At 53.4% G+C, this 25,252-nt stretch overlaps 2 protein-coding genes across 2 annotated transcripts in view; both read left to right on the top strand.

The window, feature by feature from the left end:
* The first annotated feature begins 6,204 nt into the window (after positions 1-6,204).
* Positions 6,205-8,090, top strand: EPO (erythropoietin). The gene is made up of 5 exons (XM_021680063.1): positions 6,205-6,221; positions 6,757-6,899; positions 7,133-7,219; positions 7,482-7,661; positions 7,802-8,090. Exons 1-5 carry the CDS (start codon positions 6,209-6,211, stop codon positions 7,955-7,957), a joined length of 579 nt encoding a protein of 192 aa, XP_021535738.1. The 5' UTR covers positions 6,205-6,208; the 3' UTR covers positions 7,958-8,090.
* An 8,050-nt stretch (positions 8,091-16,140) lies between these two features.
* ZAN (zonadhesin) overlaps positions 16,141-25,252 on the top strand; it is a 32,928-nt gene continuing 23,816 nt past the window's right edge. The window contains 15 exon segments of the mRNA XM_044915280.1: positions 16,141-16,217; positions 17,888-18,108; positions 18,281-18,552; positions 18,733-18,820; positions 19,537-19,686; positions 20,481-20,632; positions 20,960-21,191; positions 21,749-21,840; positions 22,028-22,106; positions 22,222-22,353; positions 23,157-23,425; positions 23,713-23,797; positions 24,307-24,462; positions 24,674-24,861; positions 24,982-25,234. Of these exon segments, the coding sequence (XP_044771215.1) occupies positions 16,141-16,217; positions 17,888-18,108; positions 18,281-18,552; positions 18,733-18,820; positions 19,537-19,686; positions 20,481-20,632; positions 20,960-21,191; positions 21,749-21,840; positions 22,028-22,106; positions 22,222-22,353; positions 23,157-23,425; positions 23,713-23,797; positions 24,307-24,462; positions 24,674-24,861; positions 24,982-25,234 (2,446 nt within the window).

Genomic DNA, 25,252 nt, shown 5'->3' with positions numbered 1-25,252 from the left:
GGTTGTGATCCCGGGGCCCCAGGACTGAGCCTCGCTTTGGGCTCCCTGCTCAGGGGGCAGTCTGCTTCTCCCTCTGCCCCTCACCCCACTCATGTTCTCTCTCTCGCTCTCTCAAATAAATAAATAAAATCTTAAAAAAAGACTCTGCCTTCCTAATGGCATTATGGGTGCTTTTCTTTCTTTTTTCTTTTCTTTCTTTCTTTCTTTTTAAGATTTATTTATTTGACAGAGAGAGACACAGCGAGAGAGGGAACACAAGCAGGGGGGTGGGTGGGAGAGGGAGAAGCAGGCTTCCCGCTGAGCAGGGAGCCCGATGCGGGGCTCGATCCCAGGACCGGGATCACGACCTGAGCTGAAGGCAGACGCTCAACGACTGAGCCACCCAGGCGTCCCTATGGGTGCTTTTCATTCATATGTTTTGGTTTAGCCATATTTCCTAGTTTTCAATGATAACAGATCGTTTTTGTAATAAGAAAACAATAATTTTGGGGGCGCCTGGGTGGCTCAGTCATTAAGCATCTGCCCTCGGCTCAGGTTGTGATCCCAGGGTTCTGGGATCGAGCCCCACATCGGGCTCCTGCTCCACGGGGAAGCCTGCTTCTCCCTCCCCTACTCCTCCTGCTTGTGTTCCCTCTCTCGCTATGTCTCTCTCTGTCAAATAAATAAATAAAATCTAAAAAAAAAAAAAAAAACAGTAATTTTTTACAAAGCTTGTTCCTTTGCTTTGTTCTCTAGGTGGGGTGATCAGGGGAGTTATTTATCAAACTGATGAGATAATCTCAAGGAGAAGTGATTTCATTGCCCAATCCAGTAACTAATAAATATCACTGCGTGGACGGATGCAGCTTGCTGTCCACTCTATATCAAGCCTCTGCTCTGTCGAGAAACACCATATGTCTTGCCACTGCAAGCCGAGGGTGGACCTTTGCTTTCATGGGACCTCCTCGATCCTTTCCAGTTCAGAGTCTGTGAATTTTGTTCGCTGCAAGAAAAATACACTTTCCTGAAAGTATTAAACTCATTTGCTGGTTCATGAAATAAGACAGGAGCAGAAAAGCTCCCTTACATACAGATCAGGGGATGCCTATGGGGTCAAGCAATAGGTTCTTGGTATTTGTTGGTTCTCAGTGAACCATGAACCATTTGGGAAAGTATTCGCTACATTTGGATGCTTACGAGTATGTCTAAGGCCTCTATAAACTTCCCTTGAGGAGATCTTGGCCTATATTCTTCTAAGTAGAAAGAGCCTATAGGCTTGATATCTGCATCGTAACCCACCAGCAACTCCCACAGTGACTCCATTTCACGCAGTTGTGTTCCGGGGCAAGTTTCTCCAAAGTGCAGTCAGCACATATGCCCAGAGATACCTCCATTCACACCCCACTATTCTCATGATGTCTTCCGGTGAGTTGCTTGGCGGGGCAGCTACAACGGCAGAGACAAGGTGCCATGAGCCTGTGCCCAGCTCCCCTGAGGGAACAGGGGAGGGTGCTGGAGGGAGTCTGGAGAATATGCTGGAGATTTGGTCTCTAGGCCTCCAAAGTGAGGACAAGTAGGAGGGATACTAAAGCAGAGTGAGTGCAGTAATAACCAGAATTTATTGATCACCCTCCTCCAAGTGTTACATAACCCACGACAGCCGTGGGAAGCAGTTACTATCGTCTGCCATCCGTAGGCTCAGGAGTCAAGTCACACGTCCAAGCCGGCTGCTAGCAAGTGGCAGAGCTCAGGCCACTAATCTGGGCTCCCCTGTTTACAGGACAACCCCCTTTAAGCTGCTGGGCTACAGAGCCAATGCTTGTTGAGAGAAGACACCTGGAGGTCCGGTTCTCCTGGCTACTTTATGGCCCAGCAAGCAGCCCTTGCCTCAGTTTCTCCAAATCGGCCTTTGGACAGGACTTTCTTTGGTTCTCCAGCAGGAATCTGTTCTCCAGCATTCTTGCTCCCTTCCCAATTCCCCAAGGGCCAGGAAGCCCTCCCCCCACCACACCCTCCACAGTCCCTGGCCACCTCACTTCCCAGCACAGAAGGTCTTGTGGGCCACTGGCTGAACTCTCCAGCCAAGCTGGGAGCCACTGAAGGGAGGCCCAGAGGCCCCCCTTCGTCCCCAACACGACTCCAGGCAGCTGGGGCTTCGTGCTGCCTTGGGGTCTGGGGCAGCTCAGGGGAGCTGTAAATTTGCTTCTCCTTGGACTTTCAGTCTGAACTGGCTGCCAGGAAGACTCCATGGAGCAGAGCCTGCTCCACCCCCGCCATCCTCCTGTCACACCCATCCCTTTTCAGACCCTGCCTCGGTGGCTGCGCTCAGGAAGCGGATGGAGGCTTCACAGGCCCCCGAGATCCCAGAGCTGGGTTGTCCAGGCTGGCTCCAGCAAGCACTCAGAGGATGAGTGGCTCACTTCCCCACTCTACATCTCCCATTCTCTGGCTGAGGTGCCTGGAGTGGAGGGACCACCTAATACCAGCCACACATAACCATAAATAGGCAACATGCTGGGTCCCTGGGGGGTACCAAGGTAAACGAGCCCCGCAAGGTGAACGAGCCCGCCGTACACTGTCCTCTGCTCTTTTTGATGAACAAGGCACTTGTGCTGCATGACTTCAGAGAGTACCATTCCTAGCGAGTCTGTGTGAATGGCGCCCCCTAGAGTTGTGCAGTGCTCCGTCTTGAAAGATGTGTGTGGTGGCCCAGCCGGTAGGAGGCCTAAGCCACGTCCCTAAATGATGGCAGTGCAGAAGGAGAGAACTTTCTGCAGGGGCGATCAGGGAAGGCTACACAGAATTGCTTAAGTCTTGGGTTTGGGCTTTGAAGAATGGGGAGCGGGGGAGATAGTGTGAGAAGGTGATGCAGGTGGAAAGCACAGAGTGAGCAAAAGGCAGCAAGCATCTAACTGAGTTCATGCAATGGAAGGATTGGGAATGAGCAAAGTGGGAGAATAGGCTGGAGAGGTAGGTGAATGGCAGAACACAGAGGGTCTTAGTTCTGGGGCCACTGGCAGCCACGGCAGTCTCCTGCTCAGGGGCATGACATGAACGAGTCTATTCAATGGGAAAGCTGGTGGGGATTGACTGGAGAGGTCAGGGAGGAGACCCTCTGCAGTGGCCAGCACCATGCCAGAGGGACACAAGGAGGCAGATGGAGGGGGCACTGGCAGGGGGTGGGAGGTGTTAGAGGGGGAGCCCCGAGGAGCTTCCTGTTTTTTCTCTGTTTTTCAGGGTCCTGATATCAAGGGCAGGTAAGCTGGACCCTGCTGGGCAGTAGCCAAGAGCACCTGGGTTGAAGATGGCCCCCAAACCAGGCTCTGCCCTCTGGTAGGATTACTACAACTTAGCGGGTGGGTGTGGGGTGGACCAAGGTCCTCTCCTGCCCCTTCTCTCCCAAGCTACGACCAGAGGGCTTTCTCCAAAAGTCCCAGAGGATGAGCCAGCACCAGCCCTGTCCATCAGGCCCTAGCACCTAGGCTCTGGTGCTTATGGCCCATCTCCCCTCCTTCCTTGAAGGCAGGGGTGAAGGCAGGCCTCCAAGTTGCTATGAGGGAAGCAGCAGGTCCCACAGCCCAAAAGGCTCCTCCTCCCCTCTGTCTCCTTAGGCGGTGTCTATCCCCCCCGCCATCTGTCCCGGGTCCCCTCTCCATGGTCAGGTCAGGGCAGTGACGCAGGAGTCAGGGGACCAGAGAGCAGAGGCTGGGGGGGGGGGTCGGGACAGAACGCATGTGTGGACGTGTGTGGACGTGAGTGTGTGTGTGCTTGTCCCACAGCTGGGATCTGGGAGGGAAGCAGAATTGGGCTCCGAAGGCCAAGCAGGGCTGGGAAGCTGCCTGGGTGCTGAGAGGGAAACTGGGACCAGGGGCATAGCAGGGTGTGCAGACTGGGAGTCAGTATGCCAGGGTTGAGGAGGGACCCCAGAGCAGGGCCTGGAGGTGAGCAGAGGGCAGAGGAGCAGTACTGGAACAAGTCAGGCCCTCATGACTTTCCACAGAAAGCACACCAGACTCTGCGTCCTGCTTCTCCCTCTCCTGACCCCCTCTTTAATCATGCCCTCCCCACCTCAGGGTTCCCTCCCTCACCTCCACCCGCCTTTATTCAAGTCACCCTCGGCACAGCTTCCCCGACTGCCCTTCGAAACCTGCAGCCTCCTCCAACACTCCTGGTCCCTTCCACGCCTGTTCTCCTTGGTCCTTTATTGCCGTGGTCTTTTATTTTTCATTTTTGTGGTCATCCCACCTCGCCACTAGAATGTCAGCTCCACCAGGGCAGGCCCTCTTGTCTGTTTCATTCCATCCCCAGGTCCCGGCCACAATGAGGTACTCATATATATTTCTTAGATAAATATTCATTTCTCAAATGAATGAATGAATGAGTGCTCCCCACTCTTTACACTCTTTCCTTTTTAAAAAATTTTTTTAAAAGATTTCTTTATTTTAGAGAGAGAGAGCATACCTGCACACATTGGGGGGAGGGTCAGAGGGAGAAAATCTTTCCAGCAGACTCCCCACTGAGCGTGGGGCCCATGCGGGGCTCCAGCTCATGACCCATGAGATCACGACCTGCTGAAACCAAGAGCTGGACGCTCAACTGACTGAGCCACCCGGGCGCCCCAAATCCAAATTCTTGAGTGTCATTCAAGGCCCTTCACAACCTGACCACTCCCTAACCAGCCCTCCGGCCTAGTCTCCTCCATCTCTGCAGTCCACACCCCCTATCCTGACACACCTGACCCCCCCCCCCCTTTCCCCTTGCTGAACTAGCTTCATCCCCATCTCACATCTCTTCCTATTAAAAATCCTACGGGCCCTTCAAGGCTGAGCTCGTGTCCCTGTCTGCATCAAATCTTCCTTGATTCCCCCAGCTAACAGTGAGCTCTGCCTCTTCCAAACTCTTCCGGCTAGGCTCTGAACACTCCGGTCCTCACACACTACCCTGTGTACCCATCTTCTCTCTGCTGTAAGCTATAAACTCCAGGAGGCAGGAACTCTCAAACACATCTTTTCGTCTTGCAAAGTGTGTGGTCAGCTGACCTGCACAAAGAAGGCACCGATCATTGTGTGAATAAAATATCTTTAATCTCATGGAACTGGGAAGAAAGTGAGGGAAGATACATAAGCACCTGGATTTGTAGGACTTTGGAACTGGGACTTCATCACCCCCCTTTGACAGGTCAGGGCACTGAGGCTCAGGACTGAGACCACTGTCCAAGGTTTGAGAGGCCAGCCAGCCTCAGACTTCTGCTCTAGGGAGCTTGCCCCCCTGCTTCCTAGAAGCCCCGAAGGCTTAGCTGCAAATCTGAACCACCTCAGTCTGGGGGATAGCTCTGTTTTAGAGCTCTAATGAATTCTGCCATGCAGGCTAACCTGTATCACAGGTCAAAACCAGAAACAACAAAAAACAAGAAGGATGTCAAAGTGCATGCAGGTCCTGCACACATATCCTGTGCCCTAAAAGTTCAATTTCTGGGTTTTCGGAGTCCTAGAAAAGTAAAGAGTGGGGGCGAGAAGACCCCCAAATTTCTTACTCCGTGTCCACCCATCAGATTCCTCAACACGAACAATACTGGCTTCTAGAACAAGTACTGGGATTGTGAGAAGGCAGGCAACTTGCCTCCGCCAGCACCTTCCCGGCTTCCAAAGCCAGCTGCCTCGCGGGAACGGTGCTCCCAGCTCTGACCCCCCGCCCAAGACTGGGACGCGCCCCCCCTCCCCCACCGGGTGGAGGGGGCGTCGGGTCCCCAGCCTTTCCCAGAATGGTACTCCTCCCGCGGGTGCGCAACCAGCCGCGCCTCCCGGGACCCGGGGTCGGCGGGGCAGGCCGGTGCCCCCGCTCCGCGCCTGCGGCCGCTCCGCTCCCGCCCCAGCGAGCCCCCGACCCAGGCGTCCTGCCCCGGTCTGACCCCTCTGGCCCTTACCTCTGGCGACCCCTCACGCACGCAGCCTGCCCCCCCACCCCCCCCCACGCACGCACACATGCTGATAACAGCCCCGACCCCCCGGCCGAGCCGCAGTCCCCGGGCCAACGCCGGCCGGTCGCCGCGCGCCAGTCCTCGCGGACCCTGGCCAAGAGCCTTGCGCTCTCTCTGTGCGACCCCGGCTCGGCGGCCCCCTCCTTCGGGCCGTGGGGACGGCCCTGCCCCACCGCGCTTCCCGGGATGAGGGTTCCCGGCAAGGGCGCCGGCCGAGCCCCTGGTCGCTGAGGGGCCGGGGGAGGCGCGGAGATGGGGGCGTGCGGTGAGTACTCGCCGGCTGGAGGAGCCCCCGCCCGCCCGGGCCCCTGTTTGAGCAGGAATTTACCGCCGGGGCTACTGGCCCCGAGGTGGCTGGGTTCAAGGACCGACAACTTGCCAAGGACCCCGGAAGGGCAAGGGGGGTGGGGCAGCCTCCACGTGCCGGCAGGGCTTAGGGAGCCCCTGGGAAAGGTGAAATCTGACCTGGACACGGGGACGCGGTTTCGGGGTTCGGGGAGAAGAGGGGGCTGCTACGTGCGTGGGGAGAAAGCTGACACCTGGGCCTTGGAGCAATCACCGGGATCTGCGAGAGGGAAAGCCTCTGTCACACCGGGATTGAAGTTTGGCCCGGAGAAGTGGATGCCGGTAGTTTGGGGGGGGTGGGGTGCGCGTCGCAGCGGGATTGAGTGAAGGCAGAGGAGGCAGAACCTGAGCGCTGGGAAGGTGGGGGGTCGGGAGCGCCTCGCTGGGGGCAGAGGAGCGGGATGTGTGAACCTGCCCCTCCAAACCCACACACTCAGCCCGGCACTCTTTTCTAGAATGTCCTGCCCTGCTGCTTCTGCTGTCCTTGCTGCTGCTTCCTCTGGGCCTCCCAGTCCTGGGCGCCCCCCCTCGCCTCATTTGTGACAGCCGAGTCCTGGAGAGGTACATCCTGGAGGCCAGGGAGGCCGAAAATGTCACGGTGAGGCCCCCTCCTCAGGACATTCCACAGAACTCACTCTCAAGAGCCCAGGGGTTTCCTCCAAGATCCAGGAACTGGCACTTGGTTCAGGGATGGAAGTGGGAAGCCAGAGCCCCCAGTAAAAGTGATATAAGTGGTAGCCCCCAGTGCATACCTGGAAGCTAGGTAAGGGGCAAAGGTGGAGGGAGCTTTTGGGGAGCCTGACCCCCCTTACCCCGGGTCGTGCATTTCAGATGGGCTGTGCTCAAGGCTGCAGCTTCAGTGAGAATATCACCGTCCCAGACACCAAGGTTAACTTCTACACCTGGAAGAGGATGGACGTGAGTTTATTTTTTCCCTCTTCTTGGGGAGTCTCATTTTGGGAACCTGAGGGGGTGCTCGGGAGAATGGCAGAAGAAGATGAGGGCCGGACGCAATATGTTCGTTCATTTGTTCTCTGTTCTTTGTTCGTTCATTCATTCATTCATTCATTCATTCAACCAAACTGATTCTAAGCCTTCACTTTGCTCAGCTTGGTGCTTGGGGCTGCTGAGAGGGAGGGGCTGGTTTGGGCCGCTAACTCCAAGTCTCCATTTCCTTTAGGTCGGGCAGCAGGCCGTGGAAGTCTGGCAGGGCCTGGCCCTGCTCTCAGAAGCCATCCTGCGGGGCCAGGCCCTGTTGGCCAACTCCTCGCAGCCATCTGAGACCCTCCGGCTGCATGTGGACAAAGCCATCAGCAGCCTGCGAAGCCTCACCTCCCTGCTTCGGGCGCTGGGAGCCCAGGTGGGTGGGAGCCTCCCTCGCACTTCCGTTGGAAGGGCCCTGCTCATCCCCGCTCCAGTTCTGTCCTGAATCCCGTCTCCCTCCAGGGTTCCCCGGCGCTGCACTGCACTGCAGTAACTTTTTTGTTCTCTCCTTGGCAGAAGGAGGCCATCTCCCTTCCAGAGGAAGCCTCTGTTGCTCCACTCCAAACATTCACTGTTGATACTTTGTGCAAACTTTTCCGAATCTACTCCAATTTCCTGCGGGGAAAGCTGACGCTGTACACGGGGGAGGCCTGCAGGAGAGGGGACAGGTGACCAGGTGCTCCCACCCCGGGCACGTCCACCACCTCACTCACCACCACCGCCCGTACCACACCTCTGCACCACCACTCCTGACCCCTGTCGAGGGGTGAGCAGCTCAGCACCAGCCTGTCCCACGGACACTCCACGGCCACAGGTGCCATCTCAAGGGCCAGAGGAACTGTCCAGAGCTCAACTCAGATCTAAGGATGTCACAGGGCCAGCCTGAGGCCCCGAAGCAGGAAGAAGTCGGAGGAAATCAGCTTAAGCTTGGGTACAGAGCCTTGCTGGGGAGACACCAAAACTCGCCTCGGTGCCCTGCCGAGCGGTGATGCCAGGAGAAGCTGGAGGGCAAATATCTCTTTTTGCACCTATCAGGCAGGGACAGGAGGGACTGGAGAATTTAGGTGGCAAGTCATGAATTCTCCAGGTCTCATGGATACTCCCATGACAGCAAGAGCCCACTGGACGAAGGGTGGTTGGAGCCATGAAGATGGGATGGGGGCTGGCCCCTGGCTCTCACTGGGTCCAAGTTTTGTGTATTTTTCAATCTCACTGGCAAGAACTGAAATCACAACATGGCTCTTGACTTTTCTGTTTCCCCAGGAGCTCCCTACTTCCCTGGCCCTGCTTGCATGCTGGCAGCAGGCCACAGTCCTGGGAAACTGGAGGTGGAGGGGGTCGGGCCCTACGTGCTGCCTCGCATGGCCTGTCTGACCTCTTGACCCCACTGGGCCTGAGGCCACAAGCTCTGCCCACGCTGGTCAATAAGGTGGTTCCATTCAAGGCTATTCCTCAGTAGGCAGCTGGTAACCCTCTTTAGTGAGCTACAGCTGCCATCAAGGAACCAGGAGCCCCCAGAGGGGCTGGTGGTAGCTTCCAGTCCTGGCCACTGGGCCCTTATTATTTCTCTCTTCTTCTCTGTGGTGCCTCTGGCTAAAGCCACATTCCCGCATCAGCCTTTGCCACCTCTCAATCCAGCTGACCCTTTTCCTTGCCTGGGGATGGTCACCATTAATGCTCTCCCCTGGCACTTGCAGAAGGAGCCACGGTCCCCAACAGCGGTCTCACTGAGCACTCACTCTGTGAATAGCCCAGGGCTATTCTAGGTGGTTTGCTTACATGGCCTCATTTTATTCCTTGCACAACTCTATGAGAAAGTTTCCACTGTCATTCCCATGGAACAGATGAAGAAATAAACTAACTGCCCAAAGCCAAGACAGCAGGAACTCCCAGTGCCCCCAGCTCTTACCCCTTTCCTCTTCTGCTTATCCTTCCTCATAACCCCAACCTGTGCCCTGTTCCCCTGGGATGGGGGACACAGAACAAACTAACTCAGCTTCTGCTCTCCATCCCTACTTCTAATTTCACCCATTACTCCAACAATCCACCTCAAATTCCTTCCCAGAAATAAAGCTTCAGCTGCAATGTACCACCCGAGAGACCAGTCCTGACCATTATCATGTATGTGGGAATCAGTCTTTCTGCTCATATCACAAGACTTAGAGAAGTCAGCCTGCACCCCTGAAAATATGCAAAAGAGAGAATTTTTGCAATCTGCAGCAGGGCAAATTATGGGTAGGCTCGGGGATTGGAGGGTATTTGCCAAGTATATGTGTGTGCTGGGAGCAGCGGTGAAGCGTGGTGAGAGGAATCAACAGAGAGGTGGACCCAAAGGAGAATTTTCATCCTGGCCAACCCAGCTCCTGGGGTACAGTGCCCTCTTCAGGCCCTACTGGGAAATGTTAGCAAAATCCACAAGGGAAAGAACTCTTAGGGCTCTGATCTTTGCACATTCCAATAAAAATTTGTATTGCGCTTTCCACAGATGGCATCTGGTTCTTGCCCCACTGCTGTGAATCAGGAAGGGAGGAATCTGTCTTTCTCGATAGCAACATCAAAGCTAAGAGAGTTGTCCTGAAACCCAAGGCATGCTGCCAGTAACCACAGCTAGGACCTGAACCCAAGGTTTAGGACTCATAACCCCCAAGCACACCTTAGCCTGACGTGCCACCCAGACATCCCCAGGCCCATCCAATACCTGGATCTTTTTTCCGCACAAGTCAGAGCCACCTACCTTATTCCTTGACTTCTCTTCAGACTGCTTACTGCTTTCTATTACAAAAAAAAAAAAAAAAAGTTAGTGGAACCTGAACTATATGACCCCGGGCCAGTATGTTAAAACATTAAAAACATAACTCATTTATTCCACATTTACGGAGTGCCTACTATGTGGCAACTTTTGCACCAAGTGCTAGGAAAACATGAAGTGACAGTCTATGCCTCTCGCAGCCCAGGGTCCTCCTGGGATTCCCCTGGAGGCAAAAAGACACGAGCTCATTAAGGGTATAGCCAGCTTGGTATGTGACTGCGTGTGGACAGGCCCGGGACGGGAAGGACCTGGTGAGGGCCCACGTCCCTGCAAAGAGACACACATACACAAGGAGGGTGTTGTCAGATTTCAGAGGCTCTTCAAGTGCGGGCTGGGAATGTGAACTTTCTTCTGTACTATTATGATGATCCACAACATACTAAACTCTGGCGCCTACATGATCTGCTGCGGTTCTCGCCACAAGTCCATGAAACAGGGGGCCCTTAGGTATCATCAGGTATCATCCCCATTTGCCAGACGGGGAAAAATACAACCAAGTTCCACCAGTAAATGGCGGAGCCAGCTCTTCTAACTTCCTGGCAGGACAGGAGCCAGGGCGGCCCAGTTCTGAGTCAGCAGGTTACATAATTGTTTAATGGAGATGTCTTCTGTTTGTAGAGCGCTTTGTGATTTCTGAGATGCTTTCCTGGGCATTTTCTTATTTATTCTCCTAAATGCATGAGGAGGGCAGAGATGGTAGAGGATCTTCATTTTGCAGAGGAAGAAACTGAGACCCAGAGAGATTATGGGCCTTGCCCAGGCCATAAGACACAGGAAGATAAGGACCGGGAGCCAGGCTCTCTGACTTCTGTTCCCTCTTCTAGCAGAAGCAGAAGCAGAATCTAGGGATCAGAGGGAAAGGAGAGTAGAGGGAGTGGCTGGAGGGGAGGAAGAAGGAGGCCTATCCATCTCAGTATCAACTCCTCCCCAAGGGGCATCTGGCTGGCTCAGTCGGTTGAGTGTATGACTCTTGGTTTTGGCTCAGGTTATGATCTCATGGGTCATGGGATCAAAACCCTCGTTCAGCAGAAAGTCTGCTTGAGATTCTTTCCCTCTGCCCCTCCTCAAATAAATAAATAAATAAATAAATCTTAAAAAGAAAAAAAATCTCCTCCCCACATCATCTCCTACCTTGGTCTCCCGCTTTTTCCCCTCCTATCCTCCCCACCACCCAAGTCTCCTAGCACTCGGGGCCAACTCAGCCACCTCCTGCAACCCCAGCTCCCACCCTGACTGCTGCCTACTGGCCCAAACCCCCGCCCTGGGCCTGAGCATCAGGTTGACCAAATGCACCTGCCTGACCCCAGCCCACAGGTCACCTAAGATTTTCCTGGAACTACTCAGAATCCTCTTATCATCATAGCAGACGAGTGTTGCTGGATTTGAATTAGCTAAATGGGGCCTCTCAGACATTGGAATCTAAGCTGAATGTTAACTACATTTTTTCCAGCTGGTCGAGGCTAATTCCTCTAAAATTCCATCATAAAATGACATTATGAAAGATAATTGGCAACAGAAAAGCAGACAGTAGTATGGTTTCCCAACTTATGTGAGTCACGCCCAAATGTCCATGAACTCTCGCTTCTTGAGTTTTAAAAATTGATTAGTAAAAAGAATTACATGACCCGCACACAATTTCCACTTAAAAAAAAAAACTTAGCTGTGCTAGTCTCTCCATTTTGCAGAAGAGCAAACTAAGGCCCGGAGAGGGTGAGTGAAGTGTCCAAGGAAACATAGCGAAGCCAAGACTGGCGTAACTTCTTTGGAGCCCTTCCGGGGGTTTTTATTCCACATGCCGGGGTCCCTCACACTTATGCCTGCAGCTGCTAGGCTTCACAAGTGACCAACCCTCTGGGGCCTCACACATTCCCCACCCCTCAGAATGCAGAGCCCAGTGGTGCCTTTCCACGCTGCCATCCTGTCCTGTCCTGCCTTGCGCACCAACCCCCGCCCCAGACAGGTTGAAAGCTGGGACTGTCCGTGGCGCCAAAGAGAGGTCAGTGGAAGCAGCCCTCAGAGGACTTATTGCCCAACTAGGAGGGGCTGTGGATCAATTGGCTTTGGTGGCTCTTCCCTGGGTTAACCATTTCCTGGCTCTTTCCTTCTTTTGATTGCTCTCCTAACCTGGTATGGAGGAAGGGTCGATCAGGGTTGGGGCTGGGCATCCTTTACATGTCCCGCTCTGATGTCAAGAGGCAGAGGATCTCTCTCCCCAGGTCTGACCCCTCCGTGGTCCTATTGGTGCTCATTTGAGCAGGAGTCCCCGGGACTGTGAGGGGGTTTGGGACTTCCGTCTTCAATGCCTGGTGCACGACCCTGCTGGCCCTTCCCTGACAGCTCATTAGAATGGCTGCCCCCGGCATCACCGTCACTTGCCAGGGGCAAAGGCCCGGTGCCCTGGGCATAGATGTGATGGCACAGAGTAGGGGCCTGCCGAGGTGAAGGGAGGGAAACTGAAGGTTTCTAGGAACACCTGGGTGTGCTGGGATATGGAAATCTGGACAGGATTCATTTCTCTGGAGCTCAGTTTCTACACCTGGAAAATGAGGACAACAATTTTGCAGTGAGGAGGACATGAGGTTCAGTGAGGTTAGCCCGCAAGAACGGCTGTTTCTGGCTCCCGGAAAGTTCTCGATCCACTCATGTCCGCACTCCTGCTGTCTCAACGTTAGCGTCCAACTACACCACCCTCTCTCACCCTTGACAGCCTCGTCTCCTGTCTCTCCAACTCCAGCCAGGTCCCCTTTGGTCCACAGCTGCCCAGGCTGCCCGAGCTGCCAGTCAGATCAAGTCACCCTGGTTGTTTAAAAACTTTTGGTGGCTCCTCAAAGGTTCTCCAAGACAGAGCCCCTGCCTCTTCCCAGTGTTACACACACACACACACACACAAGCCATTCCTTTCTTTTTTTTTTTTTAAGATTTTATTTATTTATTTAGAGAGAGCACAGGTGTGTGTGTGCATGCGTTCGTGTGCGCATGGACTGGGCAGGATGCAAGAGGGATAGAGGGAGAGGGACAGAGAGTCTCAAGCAGACTCCACATTGAGCTCTGAGCCCCATGCAGGGCTTGATCTCAAGATGCAGAGATCAGGACCTGAGCTGAAATCAAGAGTCAGATGCTTAGCCAACTGAGCCACCCAGGCGCCCTCCCCTCCCCCCCCCACCAGACCATTCTTCAAAAATGTCACTCTCCCTCTAAGCCTGGAACATTCTCTCTTCCTGGATGTGCTTTCCCAACTTCTTTGCCTCATTACCATGTCTTTGTGGTTTAGAAAGCCTCTCAAGTGTCACCCCTTTCCAAAAGCCTTCCCTTCCTGTCTCCAGTGACCTGGGGCAGGGACCCCCTCCACACACTCTCTACCAAAGTGTTTATCTGCCCGGCCACCGGTCAGCCCCTCAGAGGGCTGTGTGTGGAGAGAAGCCCTGATGATTGTAAAGTGTGCTGGGGCAAGGTGGGAAGGAAGGCCTGGGCCAGAGGAGGGCGGCTGGCATGAGTGCAAGCTGGAAGGTAGGGGTGAGTTGGCTGTGGGCAGGACTGGCATGGAGCCCCCCCGAGAGGGGTACTGCTGTGGCCTGCTTGCCACCAGAGCCTTCTCCACTCCCCTCCTATTTCACAGACAAAACAGAGGCTGCTATAGGCTCCTGGCTGGCTTAGGAGCCTGTGACCCTTGATCTTAGGGTTATGAGTTTGAGTCCCACCTTGGGTGTAGAGATTACTTAAAAATAAAATCTTCAGGGGTGCCTGGGTGGCTCAGTCGGTTGAGTGTCTGCCTTCGGCTCAGGTCATGATCCCAAGGTCCTGAGTTCGAGCCCTGCGTCGGGCTCCCTGCTCAGCAGGGAGCCTGCTTCTCCCTCTCCCTCTGCTGCTCCCCCTGCTCATTCCTTCTCTCTCTCTCTTTCTCTCTCTCTGTCAAATATATAAATAAAATCTTTAAAAAAACAAACAAAAAACAGAGGCCGCTAAACATGCTTCAGCGAGGTCCCCTCCCCACTCCCTCCCTTCACAGAGCTGGCTTGTCCCTCCTGTTGTCTGTGTTCTGGACTCTTTGGGCTCTTTCATTTAATAACATATGCAGGTCCTCTTTCCACTATCAGAACATACTGATCTACCATCTACCATCATACTTTTCTTCTTTAAGTCAGGAATGAACTTTAACAAACAGTGTTAGAACGTCAAGTGATATTTTTGAAATTATTTTTTTTAACTGTGGAAATGGACTCATAACATAAAATTTATCTTCTTAACCATTTTTAAATCTTAAAATCTTCTTATTTAAATAATCTCTATCCCCAACATGGGGTCAAACTCACGACCCCAAGATCAAGAGTCTTGTGCTCTTCCCACTGAACTGGCCAGGCGCCCCTTGTCTTAACCATTTTTAAGTGTTCCGTTCAGTGTCATTAAGTACATTCACATTGTGCAACCATCACCACAGGCCATCCACGGAACCTTTTCATCTCCCCAAACTGAAATTCTGTCCCAATTAAGCGCTGACTCCCTATTCCCAGCAAACACCATTCTACTTCTCATCTCCGTGAGTTTGACTGCTGTAGGTACCTTGGATGAGAGGAATCCTATAATATTTGTCCTTCTGTGTCAGGCTTGTTTCACTCAGCTTGTGTCCTCCAGGTTGTAGCATGTGTGAGAATTTCCTTCACTTCAAAGATGGAATGATATCCCATTGTATGAATACACCATATTTTGTTTGTTTTGTGGACTCTCGGGTTGTTCTCACCTTCTGGCAATGGTGAATACTACCACTATCAACCTGGGTATCCACGTATCTCTTCAAGTCTTTGCTTTCAATTCTTTTGGGTCTACACACCCAGAAGTGGAATTGCCGGACCCTATGGTAAGCCTATTTTTAATTTTTGGAGGAGCGCCATTCTTTTTAATACCTCCATAATATTCCTTCATATGAAAAATATTCCTTGACTATGATCCAACTGCCTATCTGCTGGTAAACATTTAAGTAATCTCGATTTTTTTTTTCCTATTATAACCCATGCCACAGTGATCATCTTTAAGGTGTGCCCAGGTTTGGGCAAATACACACGGATTTCTGTGGGGAGATTCCTAGAAATTAGGTAAGGCGGGGTCAAAACCATGCATGCTAGAAAGTTTGAGAGTCACTGTCGCATCACCTTCCAAGAAGTTTTCCCCACCCTACAGTCTTAGTGTCAGTGTGTTTGAGTGTGTCTACCTACATCCTGGCCAACACGCAATGCTTTCAGTCTCTGAAACGGTGATCACCATGACAGTTGTAGTTGTGATTAGCATTTTCCTTAGCCCAAGTGAAGCAGAACATCTTTTCTGATGTTTACTGGCTGGTGGCTTGTCTGGCACTCTGGGACTTGTGTTTTTCTATTCTTTGCCATTAAGCGTTTCCAGTCCCACCTTATTTGACCGGCCAGTCGTTTATGCCACTGTTGCCAGCTACAGAATTTTAGGTTTGAAATGATTTTCTGTTGGAATTCTGCAGACAATGTTCCACGGCCTCTTAGAACCCACGGTTGCTATTGAAAAGCCTGATGCCATGCTCCTTCCTGATCCTTAGTACGTGACTTGCTTTTTTCTATCTGAAAGTGGTTAGGGTCTTCTCTTGCCCCCTGCTACTCTCGAATCTCATGACATGCCTTCCATGGGTGTCCTTGCATTCATCATACGAGACCCCTTCTAATCAAGAGACTTGTGTCTCAGTCCCGGGAAGTCTTCTTGTGTGGTTTCTCTTACGCCATTTCTTCTCCTTGGTTCTTTCTATTTTGAACTTTTTTGGTTGGATGTTAGACTTCCCGGACGGATTCTCCGAGTGTCTTTCTCTTGTCTTCCTTGCTTTCCTTCTCTCCTGCTCTCATTTCATTTCTCTTCGTTGGATTTTACATTTCTACCCTTGTAGTTTCCATTTCCCAGAGTGCTCCCGTGTTCTCTGTCTGGTTTTCACGACATCCTCTGAAAGCTGTCAAGCGAGGGGGGTCAGGAGTGGATAAAGTGGTCTGGGCTTACTGTGCCTTCCCCTCTCCCCTGAGAGCCGCCTCGGAGGTCCCGCATGGCTCCTCCAGTCTGGACTCTGGTGCTGCTGGTGGGGGCTGCCTGGGGCCGGGGCCACATGCCTGCCCCTGTCTGGTAAGCTGGGCTCTGGGGGTGATTAGGGGTGGCTCCAAAGGGAGAGCGAGGGGCAAAGCTGGAGGGGGCAAGCAGGGTAACCACGAAGGGCACAGCCCTGGGGAGGAAGAGGGTGATGAACAGGAATGGTGGGGGAAACCCTGCAGCCCCAGAGCCTGGAACTGAGGGGTGCGAGCAGCTCCGCGGGAACGGGACAGAGCCCAGACGTGACAGAGAGGGAGGAGGCACAGAGCTGGGGAGACAGAGAGGAGAGAGAGGTGGGGCTCTCAGAAAATGGGCCGAACCCAGGGCAAATTCAGCAGATAGGAGACTTCAAGTAGAGGCAGCGAGACATGATGGATGGCTTGGTGTCCTGGAGCTTGTTTGGGGGAATTTGAGCAAGTAGAACTTGAACAAGTAGAGGGGAGCACTGTTGGGTTTGGCCCGCGCCACCTGGGGAGGGGAAGCTGGCTTCTCTGTGGGGCTCGGGGGGTTCGGAGGGGCCATCCCTCTGTAACTCATCTATATGTTCAGTGGCCTGTAGCTGAGGCAGGACCACCTGCCACCCACCGGGCAGCATGGGACCCACAGAATCCCCACTCTCAGCCCGAAGGAAGGAGCTTCCCCAGGTGCCAACACTTACGTACCGCTCTAGAATCTCCGTACACAGGAACTGGTTCCTCCTTGAGAGAGGTTCTACCACTCATGCTAACTCAGGCACAGAGGTGCCGAGGGAACCCGTGGGGACGGGAGGAGCTCAGAGGGGAGATGCTTTTTCTTTTTTTTAGGAGATAGATGAGAATTTAACATGAGGAGGCTGGGTGGCCTTTTGAAAACCTTAAAGAAGACAAGTAAATGTACGTTCACTGCCTACATTTTGGTACGATTTGGCAAACACAAAAGGAAGTCTTCCATGAATGACCGCTCAGAAAGCTCACGCTCATCGAGGTTTATGATTCTTGATAATGACAAGTATTCCCTTTTTTTTTTTTTCTTTTTTCTTTCTCCAAACCAACCCCAAGGAAAGAGAAGCCTCCGGACTGGAAGGCAGTTGCTCGCAGCTCTAGGGATAACTGTGAGTTGGAAACCAGCACCGTTCAGATCTCTCTCCTGCCCCCAGGGGTGACCACCTCCAGTGCCCTCGGGGCTGAGTGATGGCACAGACATGTAGTGAATGTTAGAGGGTGGAGGAAACGGGCGCCTGGGTGGCTCAGTTGGTTAAGCGACTGCCTTCGGCTCAGGTCACGATCCCGGAGTCCCGGGATCGAGTCCCGCATCGGGCTCCCTGCTCGGCAGGGAGTCTGCTTCTCCCTCTGACCCTCCCCCACTCATGTACTCTCTCTCTCTCTCTCTCTCATTCTCGCTCTCTCAAAATAAATAAATAAATCTTAAAAAAAAAAAAAAAAAAAAGAGAAAAAAGAGGGTGGAGGAAACATGGAGGAGTAGAGGCCAAGCCCTACCTGGGACAGTCACGTTCAAATTGACAACAAAACGTATGCACCCAGACAAAGCCTGTCCCCCCGGCTGAATCCAGCCCCTGGCACCTCAGTTTGGGACCCCTGTCCCAGAAGTCATTCTGCCCTGACCACCACCCTGAATTTCCTCTAAGAGATTCTTATTTCTCGGATTCTCTTTTAAGAAGCTCTGCTCTGGACCCTAAATCTCCTAGTGGCCGCCTTCTCTGCACTTAGCAACCCGGGCAACCCCCAACCCCCAGTTTGGCCCTCTCCCCCATCCTGGCTTCAGAGCAGCCCTTTCTTCCCAGCTATTTTCACCCAGTGTGACTTTGAGGATGACGCCAAACCCCTCTGTGATTGGACCCAAGTGTCCACAGATGACGGGGACTGGATTCGAACCAGTGGGCCTTCCCCCACCGGCAGCACCGGTCCCCCTGGGGGGTACCCTAATGGAGGTGAGGAAGCCTAAGGTTTAGGGAGACAGCTGGGAGCTGGGCTCGGGCAGACCTGGGCGCAGGGAGAAGGGAGGCAGCTGGAAGGGGGTGCCTGGACTCTGGACGGGGGTGGGAGGGGCAGCCATCAGGGGTGGCAGGGCCTCCTTGCCATCCTGGGCTCTGCCTCCCCCAGAGGGCTACTACCTGCACATGAACTCAAGCACCTTCCACCGGGGCGGGGTGGCCCGCCTACGCAGCCCCCCCATATGGGAGCAAGGCCCCCTCTGCGTGCACTTCGCCTACCACATGTTTGGGCTGTCGTGGGGCGCCCAGCTCAGACTGCTACTGCTCAGGGATACCAAGAAAAAGCACCCCAGCCTGCTCTGGAAGCATATTAACACCCAGAGCCCCTCCTGGATGCCCACTGCTGTCACCGTGCCTATGGGGCTTGTCCTGCCCAGGCAGGTGAGGCTGAGGGCAGAGCCTTGGGCCCCAGGGGCGGAAACCTGGGTGTGTGTGGGGGTGGGCAGGAGGGGTTGGAGCAAGGAGGGGGTGCGGGGCTGGGCCATCTGAATTCAGGCAGGAAAACTGGGAACCGAGGCAAAGGACCTTACAGGGTGGGTGGTCTCCTGCTTTCTCCCACAGGTGGTGTTTGAAGGAGTGAGGGGCAGCACGGCTTACCTGGACATCTCTCTGGATGCCATCTCTATCCATCGGGGCTCCTGCAATCGCAGTAAGCCCCTGTCCCTCTTCCTCTTCCTCTCTGCCTCCACCAGCTACCCAGGGTGGCAGAAGTAGCTCAGGGACCATGGTCCTGCTTTCTCCCAGAGTTGGGGCTACTTGCTTCCCTCTGCCTCCACATCTCACATCTTTGAATCCTGAAGCAGCCACACCTAAAGAGAGGTTCTCTTTTAACAGGGTTGTGGTAATACCTTTTCTAGAGTGACTAACCATTCCAGTTTGCCCTGGGCTGTCCCTCTTTTTGCACTGAAAATCCTGTATCTCAGGAAACCCTCAGTTCCTGGCCCAAACTGGATGTCTGGTCACCCTAGTTATTGCCCCAGATTCACCCAGGATCAGCCCTCTAAGCTGACATTAGAGACTCAATGGGAGCAAATTCAAGTGAAGGAAAATTCCAGAACCTGAGTGCAAGGAACTAACACTTACTGAGCATAGGATTATGCTAGTTGCTCTCCACATATGATCTAACTTATGGCAGGTGGGTACTGTTGTTCCCAGTTATAGATGAGGAAACTAACAGGCAGCTTAAATAATCTGTCCCAGGAATGAACTGCTAAGGGCTGGGACTGTATCTGCTTCAAAAGCCCACCATGGCTGACAGTAGGACACAGACTGGGACTCAGAATTCTGACCCCAGGCTGAGGCATGCTTTTTGGAGCTGCATCCTCCTAGAAAAAGCTAAATCCTCCCCCCTCTTCTCCCCCTCAGTCTGCATGATGCAGACGTGCAGCTTCGACGTTCCAAATGATCTCTGTGGCTGGAGCTGGATCCCAACAGCCTCTGGGGCCAAGTGGGTCCAGAAGAAGGGGTCATCCGGGGTGCCGAACGTGGGGCCTGAGGATGATTTCTCTAGCCCTGGTAGTGAGTAATGGCCGTATTTCCATCCTTTGCCTTTTTGGGCTTCTAGTGACCTCTGCAGGACTTTACGATGTTTGCCTAACAGTAACTGCCCTGAGATGGCCTGGGGTGAACCCCAGCAATCTCAAAACTCTGTCAGCTCAAGTTACTCAGCAGAAAGCAAACTCCACACACTCAGCTTCCCCCCCCCCACCGTCCCACAAACTAACCCTAACCCACGCTCCTTAATTTCTTTTCTAAGTTCCCACTTCTTTGTTCTCCGTCCCTTTGCATTTCTCCATTCTCAATCATCCCCCTTCGTTTTCCTGTTCTTCTCTCTTCCCCTCCATCTCCCCCGCACCGCTCATAAGCCCTTTCGGCTCACTCCAACGGCATGCTCTCCTTCCAGGGCTCTTTCCCGCTGCCTGAGGTCTGCCTTCTAGAAAGACCTGGAGAACCACCCCTCCCCTTCACTCAGACGCCCTGGAAAGCAGGGCGGGGCCAGCCCATCTCTGCATCACCCCGCCCCGCAGCATTAGCACCCCAGGCCAAGCCCAGTAAATGTTGGCTGTTGTTTTAATTTTCTCTCTCATGCTTTTTCCCTCTTGCTTCGTATTTTTCCATCTTCCCTTTCTTTTTCTCCCGCTTCTTTCCACCAATCAGATATCCCAGCGTCGCCCTCCTTGCGTTTTCTTTCACCACTTACCATTTCCTTCCTTCCCCTTCCTCCTCCTTCCCTGCTGTTTCTTCTCTTTTCTCTTCTCTCCCCCACCCCCCCCCCCCCCCCCCAAACCCTCTTTTCTGCCTTCCCGAAGCTCGCCTTTCCAGGCCGGGTGCGAGCTTGCTCACCCAGCAGGAGCGCGTGGGAATCAGGGACCAGCACGCCTGCGCAGCCTTATTCTCCTCCCCCGGCTACCAGTTGCGTCACGGAGCGAGGTCCAAGCTGATTGGCTGCCTGAGCGGCTGGGTCGGTAGGGTGGAGAGATGCTGGGTTCTAGGCCTTGGACCGGCCCTCTCTCGCTAGTCTGTGTGAATCAACTATATCCAGTGGGTCAAGAAAAGGAAGAGGGCATGACTCTCGGGGACCTAAAGCATCAGAACCCAAAGGGCAGGGTTCTGGCTGCTGCTTCTGAGAGGATGCTGCATTTCATAAGGCAGTGCCTGCGTCCTTACCGCTCTTGCCAAGCATTTCTGGAAGGCTCGAAGGCCTCGGCCAGATGTAGGCCCACCTGAGCGCTGGCTGATCCTAGGCAGCTGTTGGGGCTTCCCAGGCCCAGGACCCCTGCCGGCACAGGGCCCTATCGCTGTGCCAGACTCCCTCAATTTCAGCCACCCCACCTTACTGGCCTTTTACTTGGTAGGTGGCTTCTACATGCTCCTGGACCCCAAGAATGCAAAACCAGGGCAGAAATCTGTCCTCCTGAGCCCCCTGAGCCATTCCTCTGGCTGTCTGAGCCTGTCCTTCCACTACATCCTCCATGGACAGTCACCTGGTGCAGCCCTCACCGTCTACGCTTCCGTCTTGGGTAAGATTGGCAGTCGCTGGCTTTACACGGACCTGAGGCTCATCTCCCAGGGTTAGGTTGACAGGAAACTATGGGGCATCCCTCAGGGTCTAGGGAAATCTAGGATATATGCAAGGTTACTCCATGGAGTGGAATCAGGGAGCCAGGAGAGCGCCCGCTTCTGGAACAACAGATACCAGTGCCAGGAGAGTGAGAGAGAAGGTTGTGTTTGCATTTGGGAGAGAGGAATACACTCCCAAGTTTTCTCTTGGCTACTCATCCTTCTGAGTATAGATGTGTTTTTGTTTTTGTTTTTTAAGATTTTATTTATTTATTTGACAGAGAGAGAGAGAGCACAAGCAGGGGGAGTGGAAGGCAGAGGCAGAGGGAGAAGTAGGCCCCCCGCAGAGCAGGGGGAGCCTGATGCGGGACTCGATCCCAGGACCCTGGGATCATGACCTGAGCCGAAGGCAGTCACTTAACCAACTGAGCCACCCAGGCGCCCCTGAGTATAGGTTTGAAGTCATTTTTCAGTCCCCTGGATAAGTCAGTTATCTGTCGGATTCCTTCCATCGCAGGCAGCATCCGGAAACACACTCTCTTCTCAGGACAACCCGGACCCACCTGGCAGCCTGTTTCTGTCAATTACACAGGCCAGGGACAGATTCAGGTACAGATGAGCAAAGAGGTCAGGATTCCTTGCACATGGTAGGCACCTCTGGTATTGAAACGGATTGAGGGTCTGGGCCCTGGGAGCAGGGTGCCTGGGTTCCTGAATAGAATAAAATTAGATGGGGGGAGGGTTGGGGCTTTGGGGCTGGTTTTTCACTCCCAGCCCCCTTTCTCTGTCTCTTTAGTTCACCTTGGTGGGTGTGTTTGGAGAGACGCCAGAGCCAGCTGTGGCAGTGGATGCAATCAGCACTGCTCCCTGTGGGGGTGAGAACAAGGCCCTGGGAGGACCAGATGGCTCAGAACTGGGGGCAGGACGGGGCGTGGTGAGGAATAGAGAGCATGGCCCACATTGCTCACATCTCCCATTTTGACCCCCTAGAGAGCTTTCCTCAGTGTGACTTTGAAGATGATGCCCATCCCTTCTGTGACTGGGCCCAGGCATTAGGGGATGGCGGACACTGGACCCGGGGAAATAAAAGCATGCATATCCAGGGTGCAGGCGCTTTTGAAGGTGAGGAGATTTAGGACCCCTCAAGCCAACAAATTACTGGGTTTTCTCCCAGCTGGGGGGTTGGCTGGATTGATGGAAGAAGATATTGTAGGTGGTGAAGATCAGCCAGCAGGTGTTTCCTGGGAAGCTGCCATGGGGCCAAAGCTGTGGAGATGACAGAAGTAGAGTGAGTTGAAGATTCTCTTGGCTGTGGGGTCACTGACCCCCCCCCCCCCCCCCCGGAAAATGCAGGCATCTCACTTCGCTGAGCCCAAGGCTTCAAAATCCACACTCTCATTTTCAGTCAAGACATTTACTGATGCAATCAGCAAAGGAGTCTGGGCTGCTGGCTTGGTTTTCCCTTTCTTTCTGATCCTGCCTTCTTCAGTTAGAAGTCCAAAACAAGCAGGGGGGCGCCTGGGTGGCTCAGTTGGTTAAGCGACTACCTTCGGCTCAGGTCATGATCCTGGAGTCCCAGGATCGAGTCCCGCATCGGGCTCCCTGCTCGGCAGGGAGCCTGCTTCTCCCTCTGGCCCTCCCCCCTCTCATGTGCTCTCTGTCTCTCTCATTCTCTCTGTCTCAGATAAATAAATAAAATCTTAAAAAAAAACAACAAAACAAAACAAAACAAAACAAAAAAACAAGCAGGGAAAAAAACAAAACAAAACAAAAAAACCCAACCCTGCTACAATGTAGGGAGTTTTCGTGTTTGCATCAGACCCTCTTTGGAAAGCACGGTGTTGTGAGAGAAAACAACACTGGGCTGTCCTGTGGAGGTTTGTCATCTTGTCCTTCTTTCGATTCTCTTCTTTTTCGCCTGGAAGGTCGCTATGTTTACATCGAGGCCGACAAGTTCTCTGAGGCGGGCCAGTCTTTCAGACTGGTGAGCCGGCCCTTCTGTGCCCCGGGTGCGATCTGTGTGGAGTTTCCCTACCACATGTATGGCCTCGGAGAGGGTACTAAGCTCAATCTCCTGCTGGAGAGTCCTGCGGGCAGTGCCCCATCTACTCTCTGGCACCGCGTTGGGTCTCAGAGTCCCGACTGGCTGAACACCTCTGTCACCATCCCTTTGGGGCATCAACAGCCCATGCAGGTGAGAGAGAGAGCGCCCTATCAGCGTCTGTGTGGAACGTGGTGACGGGGGGACATAATGTTTGGGTACAACCAGGGCTGAGAAGATGGGCCACTGGAAAGAGAGCAGAGGTGAACTTGGTGTCCCCGAGAGGGATACCTGGCTCCTGAAAAGGAGCGGGGGCAGAGTTGGACTGTCGAGGCTAGAACAAGGTGGCCTTTTGGCAGAGGACAGACTGACCAGGAGAGTCCCTGAGCTGCCGGGGATTCACTTGCATTTCTCTCTTCTCTGTCCCTCATTACCTTCAGCTGATCCTGGAGGCCATCAGGGGTACCAACACTGCCTTTGTCGTTGCTGTGGGTTTTATCTTGATCAATCACGGGACTTGTCGAGGTAAGACAAAATCCAGGGCCCCAGAAAGGGGGCTGTGTTCTGAGATGACCATCTCTGGGACTGCTGAAAATGCAGTTCTCGGTCATGCTTGAGTTTTCACACAGCTTTGTGTTCCATGTTCTGCCCACCTCTACCTTCCCAGTCTTACCAGAATGCTTGCTTGAGTGAATGTGACTGATGCTGTGGATTTCTGTGGCTGGATCCACAACCCCTTACCTAGTGGACAGCGATCCTGAAGGGAGTACCAACATCCTGTTCATGTTGTGTTTCCCATATCCGGCACAATGTCTGACGTGTATTAGGAGCAGTGTTTGTTGAGTGTTTGTTAAGTGAGTGAAAGTTGGGGTTGGAAGTGGGAGAGGTGTAAGTTACTCTTTGAGCCTACCCACTCCAACTCGAAGTGAGTGAAGAAGGTGATGGTACGATTTTGACTGAACTCCAGGATTTGTTTGTTTCTTTGTTTTTCTTTGCAGGAACAATGCCAACAGAGCTTCCTTCCAAATCTCCAGTTTCCCTCCCTGGCCCTTCTGAAACCCCTGTCTCCACAGGAAAACCTATGACTCCCACAGAAAAACCTATGGCCCCCACAGGAAAACCCATGGCTCCCACAGAAAAACACACTGTCCCCAGTGAAATAGCCACTGTCCCCACAAAAAGACCCATGGCCCCCCCCAGAAAAACTCACTGTCCGCAGTGAAATAACCACTGTCCCCACAGAAAGACCCATGGTCCCCAAAGAAAAACACACTGTCCCCAGTGAAATAGCCACTGTCTCCACAAAAAAGCTCATAGTCCCCTCAGAAATGTCCACTGTCTCCCCAGAAAGATCCACCTTTCCCCCAGAAAAATCCACCTTCCCCACAGAAAAACTCACCATTCCCACTCAAAAGCCCACCATCCCCACAGAAAAGCCCAAAGTTCCCACAGAAAAGCCCACTATTCCCACTGAAAAACCCACTTTCCACACTGAAAAGACCACTGTCCCCTCTGAAGAGAACACCGTGCCTCCTGAAGAGACCACTGTCCCCCCTGAAGAGACCACTCTCCCTCCCGAAGAGCCCACTGTCTTCACTGAAGAGTCTACCATCCCCGCTGAAGAATCCACTGACTCTACTGAAGAGTCTGTTGTCCCGATTGAAGAGACTACTGTACCCCTTGAAGAGCCCACTATCTCCACAGAAGAGTCCACTGTCCCCTTTGAAGAGCCCACTATCTCCACAGAAAAGCCCACTGTCCACACTGGAAGGACCACCATCGACACTGAAAGGACCAACATTGACACTGAAAGGCCCACCATCCCCACAGAAAAACCCACCATGCCCACTGAAAGGACCACCATCTCCACAGAAAAGCCTACTATCCCTGCAGAAAAACCCACAGTCCACACTGAGAGAACCATCATCCCCATAGAAAAACCCACCATCCCCACAGAAAAGTCCACCGTCCACATTGAAA

Source organism: Neomonachus schauinslandi, chromosome 5, assembly GCF_002201575.2.
Source record: "Neomonachus schauinslandi chromosome 5, ASM220157v2, whole genome shotgun sequence".
Classification (NCBI taxonomy): Eukaryota; Metazoa; Chordata; class Mammalia; order Carnivora; family Phocidae; genus Neomonachus; species Neomonachus schauinslandi.
This window is presented reverse-complemented; position numbering and strand designations above follow the sequence as displayed.

Bases quoted from the DNA above. Each gene is read 5' to 3' on its own strand.
- EPO (XM_021680063.1), top strand. The intron at 6,900-7,132 runs GTGAGGCCCCCT...CGTGCATTTCAG, and splicing joins GGGAGGCCGAAAATGTCACG to ATGGGCTGTGCTCAAGGCTG. The intron at 7,662-7,801 runs GTGGGTGGGAGC...TCTCCTTGGCAG, and splicing joins TTCGGGCGCTGGGAGCCCAG to AAGGAGGCCATCTCCCTTCC.